We start from the raw sequence: 19,159 nt of genomic DNA, 5'->3' as shown, positions 1-19,159 counted from the left end.
TGGGACAAGAGACTAACGAGGGAGACTCCACTCGGGGAGGTCACAAGAAAGCCGGAAATAAGTAAGCTCCAAGGTTTAGACACAGGAACGTAGTCGAAATTGCCAGGCTAGGTGATATTTTGAAAGAAGAGGCCCTGATCTCATTTGCTGCACTTCAAGCTGAGTACCAAATGAGTGATACCCAGAGATATAAATATCTCCAGCTGACACACGCCTGGAGAGCAGGCAGGATAGATATTACTGACATCCCTGAGTATGAGCCTTTAGAAGGAAGACTGCTACAGGAAGAACTACCCAACAAAGCCATCTCGTGAACATACAGAACTCTAATCAATAATATTCCCATGCCAAGTATGTATTGTTGGGGATTCCCACCGAAATAGGCATCCCTCACCATCAACTCTTACTATATAATTTAGGACCAGTAGTAGCTAAAAGAGAAGTAGCCCGGTATTGGGGGGGTCCCAACCTCCTCACATTTGATCTTACAATGTCATGTATTTTCTATGCAATCTGTATATCCCAGTATAATGTCTGACCTTGTGTTAATTAAAACCGGTTATAAAAAAAAGAGTGAGGGGAAATAGGAGTGAGGTTGGGGAAATACATTTTGAGGGTGTCTAGACTGTTGAAATATTTCTAGGATGCAATGAGGATGCCCACATACATAGTTCCTCTCATTACCTCTATTTTCACCTTGTTCAGGCCTGTCTACTTATCACCACCTCTTCAACCAAACCCTTGATAGGGTGCAAGACACACTTAAAAACCACATCAGTATGAGTATAACAATGTATGAGCTTTACATTACTAACCAATCAGCGGCGTCCCATTGGCAGTCACAGGCAAAGTGTCAGACACAATGATCAAGAAGACAGAGTAGCCAAGGAGGAGGGTAATTTTAAAGGAAACACGTTCACCACTGTCCGGAGGAAGGTAGAAACCCATGATGTCCATGAACATGAGGAACATGCTGGGAAGAAGGAGGTTCACCACATAGAAAAGTGGCCGCCTCTTGATGATGATCTGTGAGAAAACAAAGTGTTGAAGAAAAGTGAGGAAGTAGCAGGAGGACATAGTGAAATTTTAGCTACAATCTTTCATGGTCAACCCAGGCTAGTCTAGCAACCAAATGAGGCAGACAGGGCAATGGAATGGAGAAATTGACCCATTTTCTGACAGGATAGCACTTCTGAAAGCTCAGTAGGGCTAGCCAAGTTCAGCTAAATCCAATTCCTTGCATTTATCTATATATATGTGATAGTATGATCGAATCATTTTAGCTCACAATGGGCCTCATTATAAAGGTACCAGTTGCAAGACCTGGTGTTGTAAACTCTCCTAATTTAATTGATACCAGAGGCACAGTAACTCTGGGGAGGGGTAGAGAAACATGGAATACAGTGAAACCCAGAGCCCCCCCCCCTTAGAAATGATGAATTACATGGAAATTGGTCATGCTTGGTCCAACACCTCAGTCTTCGGCATTATGGAGTTTCTTCTGGAAGTTACTGGCAGGACCACTAATTCTTGTTACTGGAACCATTAAGATTATGAGCGGCCTCATAATTGAGGTCTTACAATTTTTCTAATAAATGTATTTCACCCCTACTCTATGTTAGTAGGGGTAATCCAAACTGCAGGAAATATGGATGAGGACAAGCTCTCCCAGATGGGTCAGTACCCGAATTTTGACTTTTAAATATCATTTTACAAAAACAGAGTAGTGACTACCAAAATATTGTGAAGGTAAGGGTACATAGGTAAGTACAGGTTCACTATACCAATCTCTATAGAGAGAGAAAGAATATCCTGCTGCTGGTCATTTCTGTGATGTATTTAAAAACGGAAAGGGAGTGGGTAAAAGTGTAAGCTATGCCCAACCCAAAGTTGGAACCACGAAAACAATTTTTAGGACTGTAATAGAGGGTGCAAAGGCCCTAATTGTTCCAAACAGCATCTGTCAATTCGATGACACACAGGTAGAAAACACACATGAACATTGCCAGCCATACCCATCTACCACCTATAAGGCAAAGACTGTAAGGTCAGCCTCGTTCCCAGACCAGCCACTAACCTCAACTCAGTGATAGAATGTAAGACTGCTCCAGCTATGATGAAAGGCCGAATCGGGTGTTAAATGAGTAATTTAGCGCTGTATTCTCCATAGCTCACTGATACATTATACAGACAAATCTCACCCTTTTGGCTATGGGGTTTAGTAACGGACCCAGGTCAATACATACTTTAAACCTTATTTGAGAGGGTTAGGAAGGATGTGCGGAAAAAGGCAGGAAGCATTATAGGGCAATGACTGAAGCAAAGAGCCTGATCAGGAAATAGTTGACCCTCATTTACCATGGACTGCTGTTTAGGTCTCGCCTGACCCAGCGCATGCGCTGGACTGGCGAGACGTTTTGTAAGGGCTTAAAAAAAATGCTATCATGGCCAGCCTAGAGCTACAGTGCATGTGCACGGGCGCGCGCTTAGGCAGAGGCGCCATATGGCTTTCCTCACGCATCGCTGGCCACACTTGATAGCGATCACTTTTACTTTCGTGGCCGCTCGGCCGCTTTGATGTTCTCAGTAAGGCTTGCCCACTGGCGTAAAACACTCCCTCTCAGAACGGGATATAAACGCTGTGTGCTCTGGTGCAATAGTTGCAAATGCAGACATTTGGAAACAATATGGTTCTTGGAAGCTACACTGGCTGTTGGTCAGAGGGAGCATGAAATTGACCTTTCTGTCCGTAGGCACACAATCCTTTTATGAAACTATTTAGCCTCTCTTAAGCACAGGAGATCCAAGTATAAACCTAAAACAGTCTGATAAACATTTTTGTGGCTGGTGTCGAAATACAATATCCTTTCATTCGCTTCCATCTTGTGCAACAGCCAGTCCGAAAACCTTTTAAATAATAACTTTCAAAAAGCGTATAAAACGGGGCCAGTGGTTTCCATGAGCGTGCAGATGCCCTTTCAATCTTGTGGTGCTATCCAAATGCCTATGGAATGTAGTGAACAAGCTCTACTGAGATATGTTTGACCCTCTCACAATCGGTATTGACTTCCGCACAAATAGGTGACAATAATCCCAATGTGGCTACTCACCAATCCCCCCTTCCCCTATTGTTTTCCCAGTTGCAAACGGCACATTCTCATCAAAACTATGCGCTCCTCCTCCGACACTTGGGCTTTCCTTCCTGCCCTCCTTACTTCCGGGAGATCATCAGTTTGGTTACGTAGCACAATTGGAAGGCATATTACAAAGATCTCCAGAAACAGTACACAACTTTAGCTCAATCTCCAGACTTTCACTGCAACTCGTGCTCGTCCGATGTTTGAGCTAAAAGGGGGAGCAGATTTCTCCCACGTTGTGCACTCAGGGGTTGTAAACGTAATCTCTTATGGAGCTCTAATCAGCAGTAATAGTAATTGAAATACTGTAATTAGCCCTGCACGTGCCACGCTTCTGAGTCCCAACCCGGTAGCCCCCAGCCGCCATGACAGCCCCCTGCTACTTTTATTACCTTGATGACCTAGACCCATTTGTCTGCACTAATTTCCCAGAGCCGCTGAAGCCACTGGTGCACAACCTGTTGCTGAGCCCCACCCTGAGTGACCAAATCCCAGGTCTGCACCAGCTTCTAGAAAATCCTCTATAGGTAAGTTGGCCAGTAGACGAAAGGGAACTGGTACTCAAGCTGCTGATAGGACTGGTTGGGCACTGCCCGTTGCCCGAAACCCTGCCCGAGTCGTTCAGGTAACTACTGTCATCCCCTGCCAGTGCTCCTGGCCAAGCCGCCTACCTGCATGAAACCCTCACTCCTGCCTAGCTTAGCAACATATACATTTACCTAAGCCCCAAGCTCATGCTTTCTCGTCTCCTGCATTTTGACCTGTGCCTCCTGCAATGCCTGTGCCATGTGCCTTAGTTCCATGCCTGTGACTGTAATTTTTTATGATGTTGCTTGCCTACAACCGTCTCCTCACGTTCTCCTCCCTCTCTTTTGGAATGTTCGACCCAATGATCCGATGGAACAGCTGCTGGCCCCCAGCTGCAGACAATGTGCTGCATGGCTAAATACTTATGGACTCAAAGGTGAGACCGATTGCATTGCAAATTCTTGTTTTATTTTGTATTGTAACATGCAGACCTTTTTAGGTCTCGCCTAGCATAGGCTGCGCGCATGCGCAGTCTCGCTGGCGAGATTTAATGAGATGTGGGTATTTTCTTTAAGGGGCATTAAGCCCCGCCCCTCTTTTCCATTGGCTGGCGTCACCGTTTATGCTAAACAGTGGCCAGCCATTGGAAAAGAGGTGTCGGTGACGTATTTGCTTTGCTTTCTGAGCCGTCCCATTTGGACGGCCTCGCCTGCTTTGCGTTCGTCGCAAAAGGTAACAGGCGAGGAAAGCCGAGCAAATACGTCATTGCGTGCGCACGTGAAGAGAAGGAGTCGTCATTCCCGGCCAGGGCCAGGTGGTGGCAGGCATGCGGGCCCCTCTGTACCCGGAGTACAATGATCCCAGGCTTGTTTCCGTTTATTTTCAGTAACCTGTATTTCTATAGATTTCTTCACCGCATCGATATTTCATTGCATTGTACTTTTGTGCAGGTTTCCATTGCGAGAGGAGCGCTTCTTCCTGCAGCGTTAAACCGTTATCTTCATCTTTAACCCGTTCAAATCCTTGATTCGGTTTTCCTGGAAAGCGGGTGAGGTTTCTAGGGACGGCGAAAGTAAATCCGTCCGCTGCGCATAGTGATGTGAAATATGGAAATCCTCCCTGAAGGGTGCAGTCCTCGGAATCGGTTTGTTAGAAACACAAGGAAGTGTTTGTAACTACAAAGGCCGGTCCGTGTGTATCAGGCACCGGTTGTTACTGTGTATCATTTCGTTTCCAAACAAAGACCCGTAAATACCCGGGTGGGTGGGGGCGTTCCAGGGGCCCCGTGGGGATTTTTCACCCGCGGCTGGGACTGGATCTGAGGTGGGCGTGGACCCTTCGGCCCCAAAACCGGGGGCTTTAACTGTGACCGGGGCCTTTCATTAAATTTGTGCACCTGCCCCCCGCCCCACTAGAGGAGGCAGGGGGGGTAGAGTGAAAGCTTTTTATTCGTGCCCCCTCTCCCCCGGGGGTACGGAGAAGGATTTTTTAAAATTAGATTCGTAACCCCCCCCTTCGGCAATGTAGGTTGGGGGTAGAAAGAAGGCTTTTTATTGATTTCGTGCCCCCACCCCCCGAGGATAGCGAGAAGTAAGGAAGCCTTCTAATAAATTCATGCAGGGGGGAGAAAAAGGTTTTTTTGGGAGGAGGGGGGCGCTGTCATTAGATTAGTGGCAGCAGGCCACGCTGGAGGCTCAATAATAGATTCAGCGGGGGGGTGGGCGCCACTGGATTATTGACAGCTGCGCATGCTCAGGGTGGGTGTGTATGGGCCCCTCATAATGAATTGGTGGATGCTATCATTGCATTAGCACCAGCAGCAAAGAGGGGTGCTGTCATTGGATTAGAAGCACGTGGCGGGCGGGCGGGCGGGGGGGTGCATGGGTCTCCTGTGATGCTCTCATTGGATTAGCACCAGCAGCAAGTGGTGGGTGGGGGGTGTTCATGGGTCTCCAGTGATGGGGGTGGGGTGTACAGCCCCCGGTGATGGTGGTGGGAGGGTGCTGTCATTACATTAGCACCAGCAGCACGTGGTGGGTTGTGTGTGTGTATAGGCCCCCGGTAATGATGATTGGGTGGGGGGGGCTGTCACTGGATTAGCACCAGATGCCAGATGCTCTTGCCCTGTCCATCCCCTTCACAAGTCATCTGTTTCTTTGCCATACTAACCATTCATCTTTCCTCCTATACCCATCACTCGTTGTTTCCATAGCCACTAAACCTCATTTCCCTTGTCATCACTCCTTCAAGTGATGCTGAGGGGAATCTAATGTCAAAACCGAAATGTATTCACCTTGAAATCACGCCATTCCCATTATCCCAATATTTATAAGGCAGTCCGTCTCTCAAAGTAACCCTCAGCTCCCTAAAAGCCAGTGGACCCATAAAGTCCTAAGCAAGGGAGGAAAGCCACGGTTGGGAACTCCCAGCCGAGACGCAGAAGCTCCGACTGAGCTTCAGTGAAACTTTGGCAGATAACAGTTTAAACCGTCGGTTTAGACAAATCATAGAATACAATTCAGTGCTCTCTCTTGAGATGCACTATCACCCTTTTAGCCCTTTACAGGACAGGTAAGAGTCCATCTGACAGCCGTGGTGTTCCATCCCCCTGTACACTCGCATTAACGTGAGTTCAAGCTATTGGCATTGTGAATGACAATGCCTTTTATTTATTGTTAGACCTGGCACCTTGGCGTGAGTCTCCCTTCCACTTTTTGTCGCTGTGCCTCATGTGTTTTGCTGGTGTTAGCTGCTCAGAGCACTGTGCCACTGCCAACCAGTGCCACAGTGCAAGTGCTCCCTATTTAAAATGTATATGTTGGTTGGATTCCATGATTGGCCTATTTGGTTTACTGTCAGACCCAGTAAAGTGCACCAGGAGTGCCCAGGGCTTGTAAATACAAATGCTGCTGGTGGGCTTGCAGCACTGGTTGTGCCACCCACAGAAGCGGCCTAGTAAAATGTATCTAAGGTCTGCCATTGCAGAACCTGCTTGCAGTCTGGTACTGTCATGCTGACTGGGCAAGTGCGCCCACTTCCCAGTCCCTAAACCTTCCCTTAACTTCATATTAGTCACCCCTATGGTAGGCCCAAGGGCAGGGTGCATTGTAAGCATAAGGTTGGACAAGCCCTGATGTGTGTGGCATGTCCTAATAGTGAATTACAGCCATTTTCGTTTTTCACTATTGCAAGGCTATCTGTTCCCATAGGCCAGAATGGGCTGTTGGAATTGTTACATCCTATGATCCTAACAGACCCAGGGAACATGGTAGAAATTCGAGTTTAGTATGCCTGAACTCAGAATAATAAAATACATCTTTTAGTAAAGTTTATTTTAATATTCTGTGTTAGCAAATACCACTTTTAGAAAGTTGGTATTTGCTTGCCTAACCATTTCAGCCCGCCTCTGCTATGATGTGTATCTGCCTGTCTGGTTTGTGTGAGTGACAGGGCTGGGGAAACCCAGAGGGGCAGGGCTAGGTAGCCTGGTGGTGAATCGAGAGATTGACATCCAGATGGGTGGGAGGAGTGCACCTGGACTCTGAATAGGGCTGTGCTCTGCCACCACAATGCTGGCTCCACCTCCTGTGGAGCGGCTGATGTCTCTGCCCTGAGCCCTGAATAGAACGTCAGAGTCATGTCAACAAAGTGCTCATGAACTGGTTTGGACTGGGAAAAGGCCCCTCTACCCCAGATGAACAAAGGAATTAGGGGTATAAGTATTGGAACCCTGCTCCCAAGAAATTAGATCCTGCTTGACAAGAAGAACCTCTGCCTGAGGAGAAGGAACCGGGAAAGCTGTAAGGAGGAGTACTGTCCCTGACCTGGGGGATTGGCCTGCAGTGGTTGCCTTGCTGCTGAAGGAGAGGAGAAAGACTACAAAGACTTTATTTCAACTTGTGCTTCAAAAAGATCTCCAAGGGCTTGGATTAGAGCTTGCCTCCTGCTGAAGTTTAAGGAACAACAGACTTCACTCCCCAGCTCCCCAAAGTTCTTTGGAAGTACCTGCTGCTGTTGTTGGGCCTTCTGAGGGACTGCGTGTCGCAAGGAGCTGGAAGCGTGACTCAAGAAGGAGAAGCGTGCCGCCGTCGGAGCTGCTGTCGTCGCATCTCAAAAAGTGTGTCGCCGCTGCAGCATCGCATCGAGCGGAAGCGTCTCGCATCAACCAAGAAGTGTCTCGCAACGCCGAAGATGCGTGTCACCATCGTAGCCACTGTAGCTGCCGCATCGCACCGCATCCAGAGAAGAGTCTCGCATCGAGGAAGAAGCGTGTCGCCATCGCAGCCATCGTAGCTGTCGCATTGCACCGCATCAAGAAAAGCGCCTCGCATCCACGGAGAAGCGTGCCGCCGCCGGAGCTGCTGTCGTCGCATCGCGTAAAGGGGTGTCACCGCTGCAACATCGCATCGAGCGGAAGCGTCTCGCAAACGTCGGAGAAGAGTGCCGCTGCCAAGGCCGCTGTCATCGCATCGCGTAAAGGGTGAAGCCGCTGCAGCTGACGCGTCGAGTCGAGTCTTCTCGCAACATCGGAGAAGCGTAACGCATCTGGAAGATCTTCACGTCTTTATGTCTTTGCACCAAAAACTTCATCGCATCAACATCGTTGCAACACTTTCGTTGCCCTGCGTGTCGCATCTAAAAGGTACATTGACTTAAAGTGTCGTATTTAAGAACTTAAGAGAACTAAGCAAACTTCTACCATCTAAAGTAACAGTATTGTGTATTTTTGTCGTTTAATGGTCTTGTGGTAACTCTATATAAAGAATCCTTATTTTTAATATAAAACCTGTGTGGTGTCCATTTGTAGTGTTGTCACTGGGTTACTGTATGTGTTCACAAATGCTTAACCTATAACGCTCTGAGATAAGCCTTGTCTGCTGGCGCCAAGCTACCTAGAGGGTGAGCAGGGGTTATTTTAGGAGTGTAACCCCTTACCCTGACTAGTGGAAAGGTTTCCTGCTTGTCACAAGTACCTGCCTGTGCCAACCAGAGAACCGGATTCTAACATTTATGTTTTAAAACCGAAAACACAAATAAAAGGCATTGTTATTTGCAATGTGAATAGCTCAAACTCGCGTAAATGCGAGACCTATTGCATTGTAAATGCTTGTTCAACAAGCCATGATTCTTTATTTTATTCTAGACAGGTTTTCAATGTGAAATATTCAAGTCAACTTTTTGATACCACCAAAAAGTAAACACAAAAGGATCAATATGAACAGAGTGGTGACATAATGTATGTGTTTCACAAGACATTCTTCAGTTCTATTTTAAAACTTGCAACGCATAGAATAACAATACCGTTTGCACATTTAACACAGAGTGATTTCTCACGCTCTTAGAAAATTGTTTAGGTATATATATCCAGTTTCTTTTAGTTCCACCTTTTAGTCTTATTCCTGACTCGTGATTACCAAAAGGGAAGGTGGCTTCGTTTAGGGTTTGCCCCCTGGGTATCCTAAGGTTAAGCCTATTGTTTTTAACCATGTGATGTGAAGCGCCTAAGCACTCCTATACAGTGCAAATGCATTTCGATCTCCATGGGGACTGTGTTTTCGCAAGATCTTCCCCAAGGCTGAATAAGTCCTTTGTGAAAGTGGTCTGCTGTGCCTAAAGGGAGTCAAGCATTCATACGTCACAGGCATGATTAAATACTGTTCTGTACATATTCAGGTTTTCTGTTTATTTTTTGTGGTGTCAAAGATTTGGCTTGCATATGTGACATAGTAAACCTTCCTCGAGGAAAATAAAGAATTGTGACACTTTCTTGGCACACCAGGGGATTGGACCTTGGACTACAAAGCCCAGTCCGCACCAACTCTTTAGGAGGCGGGGCCAGCATTGTGATCACTGCGTGGCCAATGAATTCATTGTGGGCTCTCCATGGTGCAGGACATTGTCTTTGCAGGCCGGAGGCTTGGACCACAAAGCCCAGTCTGCATCAGCACTTTAGGAGATGGGACAGTATTGTGAGCACTGCGTGGCCCCATGAATTCATGGACGCTTCCACATGGCGCACCACCCTTTCTTTGCACTCTGGGGCTTGGACCTAGGATCACAAAACCCAATGTGCACCTGTACTTTAGGAGGCAGGACCAGCATATTGAGTACCACGTGTCCAATAAATCCATTGTGGCCTCCCCGTGGTTGAGGAAGCGCACAGGATGCTCCTGGGCACACGTTGTGAAATCGGGCCAAGAGCTAATGACATTTTAACTCCCAGAGAACATGGCTGTAGAATCAAGTGGTCTGAGATTGTTTCTGAGACATTCAGTAAAAACCTGATTACATCATGTATTCAGGAGTCTGCTGTATCAAAAGAGTCTTCGAACCCTGCTACGTTGGATATGTTAGGGGTTATCTTCAATTACATGTGTACTCATTTAACATGTAATATTCCTTCTGTTGTCGTCTTCCCCTGTAGATGTTTTGACACTATCTTCTCCAAGGCATTCAGGGAGCTTCGTAAAGAGTTCAACATTGTCCCAAGAGTTAGAGGTGTGGTAGCAGCTTGCCACCTAAAATAGAAGTCAGCCCTAAAGAGGAGGAAGACAATTCCAGGGGAGGAAGCATGGGGTCATCTGGACCAGGCTAGCATGCTCCATCATAGGGTCCTTTTTTGGGAAATAGTGAATCGACCAACCTTCTTGCTGGGGAGGGGAAGGTTGTTTTTGTCATTTTCCCCCGGCCACTTGAGTTATGGATTTTAAAGGTTTATACAGTACAGCTAGTGACCTTTAAGTGCCCCTTGAAGTTGTCTTCTCTGTAGGCTCCTTAACCATTATTTCCACCTTAGATGGATTTTCTGAAGCACTTAAATGGTTGGCGATTAACACAGCTCTCAGCCCTGAAGAGGTACCCTCGGACCTTTATACTATGGGCATAGCTCCTTGGGACCCTTAACTCACTCAGGTATTTAACGCTGCTGCAAGAGCTGGCATACACCATTCTTAGACCCATTCATTCATCATTACGGTGTTCATAAAGGGTTAAAGACGCAACCCCTGCTGCTACAGGCCCATCTCCCTCATAGATTTGGCAGTAAAGGCAGTCGGCAGGGTGGTGTTATCTCATCTCATGACTTTGGCTGATGACAATGCAATTATTTTTGACCTTCAATATGGCTTTAGACCTGGGCGGAGTATACTTGACCAAGGTCTGAATCTGCATCTAATCATCAACAAATATGTAGACTGCACATGGCATTCATGAACCTTAACTCTGCATTTGACAGGGTAAATAGGGACAAGCTTTGGGCACTGTTGACCTCAATTGGGGATGAACAAGACATTGTCCTGTTTTTAAAGGATCTGCATAGCACATGCTGATTGCCGCATATTATTATTCCACAAAGGGTCAGTGCACAGAGGTTTTCGGGGTCCTGAAGGGGGTCAGACAGGCGTGTATTTGGCCACTATTTTAGTAACTCGCTACGTTAATCACCTGGAATTTACTCTCCTTCAGGATACCAAAGACTTGCCCTGAGTGGGTGATAGATTTATTCCGGCTCAATTATACACGGATGATGCCATTCTGTTACTGTGCAGATCCCTTGGTCTCAAATGTTGATTGGAATCTTTTGTTGCCTTTATGACTTCTTTAGACCTCCATGCACATCTCTGTAAATCCCAAATTATGATGCAGATCCTCAGACTACCAAAAATAGAATATAGATGTATGACTACGGTCTCAGTTTTCCATTATCTAGGGGTTCAATTTCACCAGAAAGACTTTTGGGCCACAGTACTAAACCTCTGAAAAACTTTTTCATGACTAGATCTCTCACAGCCATTCTCTATTTTGCTTCTAGGTTGGAATCAAACCCACTCGACATTATAGCGAAGATCTACCAAGCAAAATGTCTAGCTGCTGTTTCTTATGGAGCAGACATATTGAGCCATATTGATACATCGATGCTACAAACTGTTGAGAAGAATTTGTTGAGACATCTGCTGTCCCTTCCCTAGAGCACTTCAGCCTACGTAGCCCAGGAGGAACTTGGTGTGGGTTATAGTTAGGACGTGCTTGCCCTCTACTAAGGTGGCTTTCTGTTTCTATTAGTGAGGAACCCACACTTAACAAAGCCACTTTCAGGGATTTTTTTTAAATTAGAATGGCACACAAGATTCAAAGGCTGAGTTATGTTAGATATGCCTTTCATACCCTTAGTGGGTCGGACCTGTTTGGTAACCCAGAGGGTGTTACAAAATCTGATTTGAAATGGACCACCTCAGTTTACCCGTGCTCAAAATGGGTACAAAAGAATCGAAGCGGAGGATCATAGGAAACCCTCCTTAAGGGCCCAGGACTTAAACTATTTTTATAATGGAGCCATTTTCGTCTGTGGTAAATGGTCCGAATCATCGCTACCTTACAGCTAGATTCAGATTAAATATGCCCCATTATCTACTTGCAGCACAGAGAGGTTGGCATCAGGCTAATAGTCTGGCCCCCTATGGGCGTGATTCCCTCTCTACTTAGGATACACTTCATTTTATTTTATTTTATGTGTTTTATGGGCACTTGAGGACTAAGTTTATCGTTCCTCTTCTTGAGGTCAGATTTTGAAGCAGGACAGATATTTTTTTTTGCAGATGTTGCCGTCAGGGAACATGCTCTTCTCTGTTGCTTGTTTCTTACTGGGGGCGGTCAGATTACAATTGTCCCCGGATTGTTAGTTTATTTTTTATCAGGATGATGACCATTAACCTTTGTTTTTTAGACATATAAACCATTATATGGTCTTTTGATTGGGCCTGGGATGTTTCTTAACATTTTCTTTTTTGTTTTTATTGTATTTATGTATTTGTACTTTTGTTGTTTATTTTTAAATCGAAAAAAAGTACTTTGATGATGATGATGAATTGTAACATGTTGAAAAAGGTCTGCATGTTACAATACAAAGAATACACAGCAATCCATGCCAAATGTGTCACCGGTTTCCTGAATATTAATTAACCAGAACCACTAGCATCATTGCCCTAAATAGGGTCAACTCCTTATTATGAAGCAAAGAGTCTGATGGACAATGAGAGAGGGCTTAAATCAGAGGAGTTCAACACAGGCCCAGGAGGACCGGATCCATGTCATACTTTCAGGCTAACCGCTGACTATTTATTGCAAAATGGGTCCCTTTAGATTAATTATATGCAAATGTATCTTACATGTGTATAGTGAAAAACTGACATATCTGGCCTTCTTGGATCTATGTTGGACACACCTTCTTAAACAAGCCCACACCAAACTCCCACTACGGTTGTACTTCATCCACTTGCCATAATAACCTTGATATAAAACAGGTGATTTGGCACCATATCGGTCAGTGTTGATGCCCACCAAACGTGGCCTTCTTGATCATCATGCCCATGATACCTGCTGGCACAATATTTTTAAGGCTGCAAGCTCCTACCAAGGAACCACTGTACTGTAAGTACACCCAAGGGCTTTAAGTGAGATGAAAAAACTGGGGGGTCTCCCATAGGGGCGTGGCAAATGTAATTAAAGGCGTGGCTTAATACACTTATGCTAAAAATCTGTGCTGAGCATAGTGTGCTGCCCAAATGGTATTTTGCTGCTTCTGTCGATTCATCAAGCTATATATTACAACAAGTAATATTACACGTACAAATTGGCAACACCTATGACTTTGTTGTATATAATATTAACAAGCATTTGCAATGCAATAGGTCTCGCATTTACGCGAGTTTGAGCTATTGACATTGTAAATGACAATGCCTTTTATTTATGTTTTGGTTTTTAAACCATAAATAAAAGGCATTGTCATTTACAATACTAATAGCTTAAACTCTCGCAAATGCGAGACCTATTGCATTGTAAATGCTTGTTACTTATGGTCCTTGCTTACAAGAAGCAAGGCTGGCAGTCAAAAAGGACAACTTTGCTTCTCATAAGCTACGACTACAAGTACAAAGTGCGTGTTTATGCAACACTTGCAGGTTTTGAAAATACAAATAAAAGGCATTGTCATTTACAAAGGCAATAGTTCAAACCCTCCCAAATGCGAGACCTATTGCATTGCAAATGCTTGTTAAATACTATGCACCCTGCCCAATTTGCCTACAGGGCATACTTGAGGGTGACTAATATGCATTAAAAAGGATAGGTTTAGGGCTGGCCAAGGGTTTATTGTGCCAGGTTGAAATGACAGTTTAAAACTGAACTAAATGCTGCAGTAGCAGGCCTGAGTGATAATTACTTTAGTGGGTGGCACAATGAGTACTGCAGGGTATGGGTAAAGGTAGTACAACTTTTCTAGGGACTTAAAAGTAATTCAATCTGTTAATTTGGTGTAAGGCACTGTTACCATGTTTGAAGGAGAGAGCATAAGCACTTTAGTAGTTGTTACCATTGTTAAAGTGTGCACAGACCTAAAGCCAACAAAAAACAAATTCATCAAAACAGGTGGTATGAAGGCAAAATATTTGGGGAAATACCAGACCACGGATGTCAGATCTAATTGCCTGTGCCTTTTAATGTTCCACTGTGCACCATGTGATCAATTGCAGGAATACTGACAGTTTCAGCATACTGCTTTGAAAGCTTTCCCGACAATAGAATGGAAATGTTTGTTAGAATCCTAATGTACGGAGTGTTGGTGTAAGGTTCACGATGCCAAAATGTGTTCATACCTCCTGTCAGGAAATTTTAAACAGATTGCCTTGACTCCACACCTAACGAACTTCAGCATATGTAGGGAGAAGGACATAAAGATGCAACACTTTTAGAATTATAATGTGACATGCAGAACTGGTGCAAACTGAAATATACGTATGCACTGGTGAATCTGTCACCCGACGTCACCAGATTGGATCAGAAAAACAGTTGATTCCAAATTTGGATTATGTAAAATGCTAAACAAACAGGTGCAGCATTGCTTGATAGCAAAACATGGTCACAATGCAATATGCGTATGGTGTAAAATTGAACAATTTAGGGGCATATTATCATGCACGGCGTTAAAATTATCGCCGCTTTAGCGGCAGAAAACTGCCGCTAAAGCGGCAATAATAGGCTTGATAATATGCCACAGAGAATTCCAATAGAAGCCCATGTTCACACCAGAACTTGGGCTTCTATGGGAATTCTCAAGGGCATATTTTCAAGCCCATTATCGCCGCGTTAGCAGCAGTTCTCTGCCGCTAAAGCGGCGATAATTTTAACGCCGTTTCTTGATAATATGCCCCTATGTTTCTTCATTTCTGCGTATAATATATATCTACATTTGCCCAGTTTCCTGCCGCTTGTCCCTCCAAGATCGATGACAGGTAATTTATATGGCTACACTAAAAGGGACATTGTTAGTTTCTTCCTCGAATGTTTGAACGCACACCTACCCTGCAGTAAGTCATGAGGAGCTAAAGACGAACGCAAGCACTATTTTAAAAAAAATAATTGCACAGCTTTATTATGACTCATCACTAATAACACTGAAAGAGTCTTGAGTTATGCAGCTGAGAAAACGAAAAACCGTAAGATGGAGGTCAGGGGGTTCTATGGTGTGTTCTGCTTTATCTATCCTTAGCGTGACCGTTTCTATCTGTGCCATTTGCAGTTGTGGAATTAAATAATGAGATCTAAGTAACAAATTACGAGAAGCAAATAATATTTCAGCCTTACTTTGAAATCAAAGCTCTAAAATATTGCGACTGTTCTATTACAATCAAGGAGCGTAAAAATCTCTTACGCAAAGACAAGGGGCCACAGATCGCAAGTTTAAATTAATGGGAAAGACATTTTGCACACAAAAGAGAGAGTGGGAGACTACACAGAGGTATGCGGCTGACATTTTTAAAGAAGTGTGCACCATTCAAAAAATTTCACGCTGTGGTGGGCATGGTTTATCTCAAGCCAGCACACACAGAGACAAACACTTTCCTTTAAACGTCGATGCCAGTCTCTGGCGATGCTGATAAGAACCTACTACCAATCGTTAGCATGTTGCAATACACACATTTCTATTTACGCGTCATGTATGCTACAAGACAGCTGTCAACGTTCCCGTATTGGTAAAGCCAGAATTCCCTGAGCACGTAGTGGAAGCTGTTATTAAAAATAGAACAGGATGCCAAAGCCACGCAGCATGTGTCGAGGCCTCGCTGCAAACAGGGAGGGTCTGCGTTTGTGTGGAAGGCGCATCAACGGGCTAAAATAAAAACTGACTGCTGGCTGCTGCAGGGGCTGTGTGCACTTGAAGAGTGGAGGGAGGGCTTATAATGAAACCGAAGGGGAATAAAAACGGCCAGCAATGGTCCAAAAGCATAAACATGCTGGCATCAGGGTGTGAAGCACTCACCCGGGAGAAACTAAGGCAAACTCTCTCTCCCGAGGAAACAACCGCGCGCCACTCGCAGGTCAGAGGAGGAAACACAGGCACACTTAGCGGAGGAAACAAAGGACACATAAACGCACGCATGTGAGTGTCTGAGAGAGCAGCAGCGAGGAAAAGTAAACATTTTAATAAGCAAACATTTTAACAAGCATTGGCCGCGCAAAACGCGATGGTGGGGGATAATGAACAGGCATTGAACGCGCGAGACGCGATGGTGGGGGGGTGGGGGAGAGAAGCGCGAGTAGAGATAAGCTGGTGTGAAATAGCAGCAGGGAAGGGGGCGGAGAGGGGCTACGAGGGAGAGCGAAGTATAGCCATATGGCTGCTTTGCGCGCGTGCACGCCTCGTGCACTGTAGCTCTATGCCAGGGGAAGCACTTTCAAAAACCCACTACAAAATGTCTCAAAGAGACAGCTTTCGCTGTCTCAGCGAGACCTAAAAATGGTTCCTTTCTTGTAGGTTAGGTTGTGGTGTAGGCTAGAGCAGCCCTCCTTCGAGCTGAGAAAGCAGGTTCGAGACTAACATCCTGTGATTCAAAAAGGAGTATACAGGTCCTTGAGTAATGTAACTGGTGCTCATGTTTGCATTATATAAAACTGAAAAACAAGTCACTTTGAAATTACATCAAAAGCAGTGACATGTGCACTATTGCAGAGTTAAGTTTTTTTCCCCACCCCCACCCTAAGGGTAAAAGTGGAGAGCCCGAAAGGGACCCGTTTCGGCACCTGCATTTAAGAACTAAGACCAAACCCTCTTACAGCCCTGAGTCCACCTCTCTTCCTAAAATAATAAGAACCTCTTGGCACTTACAAAAAATTTCATCTCAGCGAAGGTATCGTTGTTTTCCTCAAATGTAGAATTCTGGGGAATGACTGAGAGAAGTTCCCACTCGCCGGCGTCCATGAAGAGACCGCTGACGTTCTGCACTTCTTCTGCTGTTCTCACTAACATAATGTTGATATCTTGAACTAGAGCAGAGGAAACACAAAAGATAATGCAATGCAAAAATATTAAATCATGTTATTTAAATCCCAGTCCTTGAACTGCTCTAAAATATGACTCTACCGTTTTGAAAAATGAAATAGTCATATGATATTCTAAATTCTTAGCAAATTAGCATTATGTCTGCAGCTCGTACACTAAAAAGGCAATTTTATTGTCCTTTTGTTGTAATTTGACGCCAGCACAGAGTCTCTTACGAGAAGCACTGCCCTGCCTTGCCTAATGGAAGTGCAAGCCCAGCTCTTGCAATAAGAAGAAAACAACAGTGGGGTCTGCTATGGACTGCGATAGTTAAGTGGCCAGGCGAGGTTGTCCTTGATAGGAGAGGCTGTTTATTGCCCACTCCTCTAACCCATGCACCCGAGTGCAGACAGACTGCTTGCATTAAAAACACAAGGCAGCTATTTCTATTTATTTATTCCAGGGTTTATTAATACGACTTATACTGTTTCACTCCATCAAAACTATCAATAATCCTTGCAGGACAGTCAACTCATAAGTGAAGGAATAAGATAGAGAAAACACCACAGAAGACCGACGGATACAGGGTCAGTAAAAATAAACCCGGAAGTCAAAATCATTTTTTTTTGTTCCTCTTGGATGGTGAGAAAATGTAAGTATAAGGAAGGACTGGGTGAAGAGAATTTCAAAGTATACCTCATTGACAGCTGAAAGACCTTTCTCCATATGGGAGGAATCTGGTGATGGGGTTGTAATACAAAGTCACTACCACCTAACACCCATGCCATACCCACACCGTCACCTAGAGCCTATTCCTATATCAATATCTTACATGTGTACACTGCACCTTATACCACTGTCTGAAAGCAATGCTTCTTATACTGTGCACAACCACTTCCACCATAGTGTATGCCCTACACAGCCACAAACGCTCCATATAAGCCACTGTTTGCACTCTGTCAACTACTCCCCAAACTTTTCCACCATCCTCAAATCTTTTATAAATTTAACCACCACTTTCGTGAAAAATCTACAGCATTTGTATCCACTGTGCACAAGCACCTTCTCGGTCCATCACCTACACCCTTCACCCTACAGCACCATCTAGATAGCATATCCTTTACTGCACCGCCTACAACCTATATTGCAGACTATGTCATAGACAACCATGTACAACTTAGAGTATGCCAGAAACCACCTACACCATCATCTTCACCTTAGCACCTCGACCAGCACCTACACCATTACCTACAAATATCAGCACCTACTGCCTACACCATCTAATTAAAGCATACATTAGCTGCAACGTACACCAGCTATATCACATACCACCTATGTTCTGCATAATCTGCCCCTCTGCATCCACCACCTATAACCACTATGTCCCACACTACACCAGCAGGTAATTTGTTAACACCATCTGGACTCTAACCCACACCACAAATACCTTACATGCCGCCTCCATTTGACGCTGTATTCAACCGGCTTCACTTGCGCAACATACACTACCCACCTGAAACCTCGCAGGTCAGGTACACCGAAATGAACAACCAAGATTATCTGTGCCACATCATATTCACGCTCCACCATTTACCTCATTCACCATCTCTGCCACTACCTGCACCACCGGCACCCTCTGTTATGCACACTACATATCCTGGGCTCTCAATTATCCCAGGTCCATGTAGGTGTAGCACTTCCAGTCCAGGTTTTTTCTGGTTTCCTGGTACTTGAAGTTCTTTTTCTATGATGGGATAAACAGTAACGGATGTGGCATAACGGCCAGAGCTGCTGACTTTGGAACCGGGGAACTAGATTCGAGTCTTGGCGTGGTTTCAACATACTGTGCTGCTGGGCAAATCACTTAATCTCCCTGCTCCCTAAAAATGAATGTGTCCTTGTATAACAAAACGGGTGCTCATGTAGAGCGCACAAGGACCTTTGGGTCGAATTTGAGCTATATAAAAACTGCAAAAAAAACAATATTGAGTGCCAGTATGCCAAGAAAACTGGACTGAATGTGTTACACACGTAGGGATCTGGGGAACCTAAGTGCACGGTATAGCTACACCACTGCACACACCACATGCTTGTAAACATAAGTTTAAACCACATTGTGTGCTTGCTCATTTTCAATATTTCAGTACCATTTAATGAAGCCTCAGTTTAAAAAAGAGTGGAA

At 44.9% G+C, this 19,159-nt stretch overlaps 1 protein-coding gene across 1 annotated transcript in view; it reads right to left on the bottom strand.

Moving 5' to 3' along the window:
* The window catches only part of LOC146856907 (5-hydroxytryptamine receptor 3A-like), a 131,689-nt gene that overhangs the window by 24,345 nt on the left and 88,185 nt on the right, over nt 1–19,159 (bottom strand). Inside the window, exons 6-7 of the mRNA XM_085646779.1 lie at nt 16,825–16,982; nt 816–1,026 (exon numbers count right to left, since the gene is read on the bottom strand). Of these exons, the coding sequence (XP_085502905.1) occupies nt 816–1,026; nt 16,825–16,982 (369 nt within the window). The remainder of the gene's footprint in view (nt 1–815; nt 1,027–16,824; nt 16,983–19,159) is intronic.

This window comes from Triturus cristatus, chromosome 3_2, assembly GCF_964204655.1.
Source record: "Triturus cristatus chromosome 3_2, aTriCri1.1, whole genome shotgun sequence".
Lineage (NCBI taxonomy): Eukaryota > Metazoa > Chordata > Amphibia > Caudata > Salamandridae > Triturus > Triturus cristatus.
This window is presented reverse-complemented; position numbering and strand designations above follow the sequence as displayed.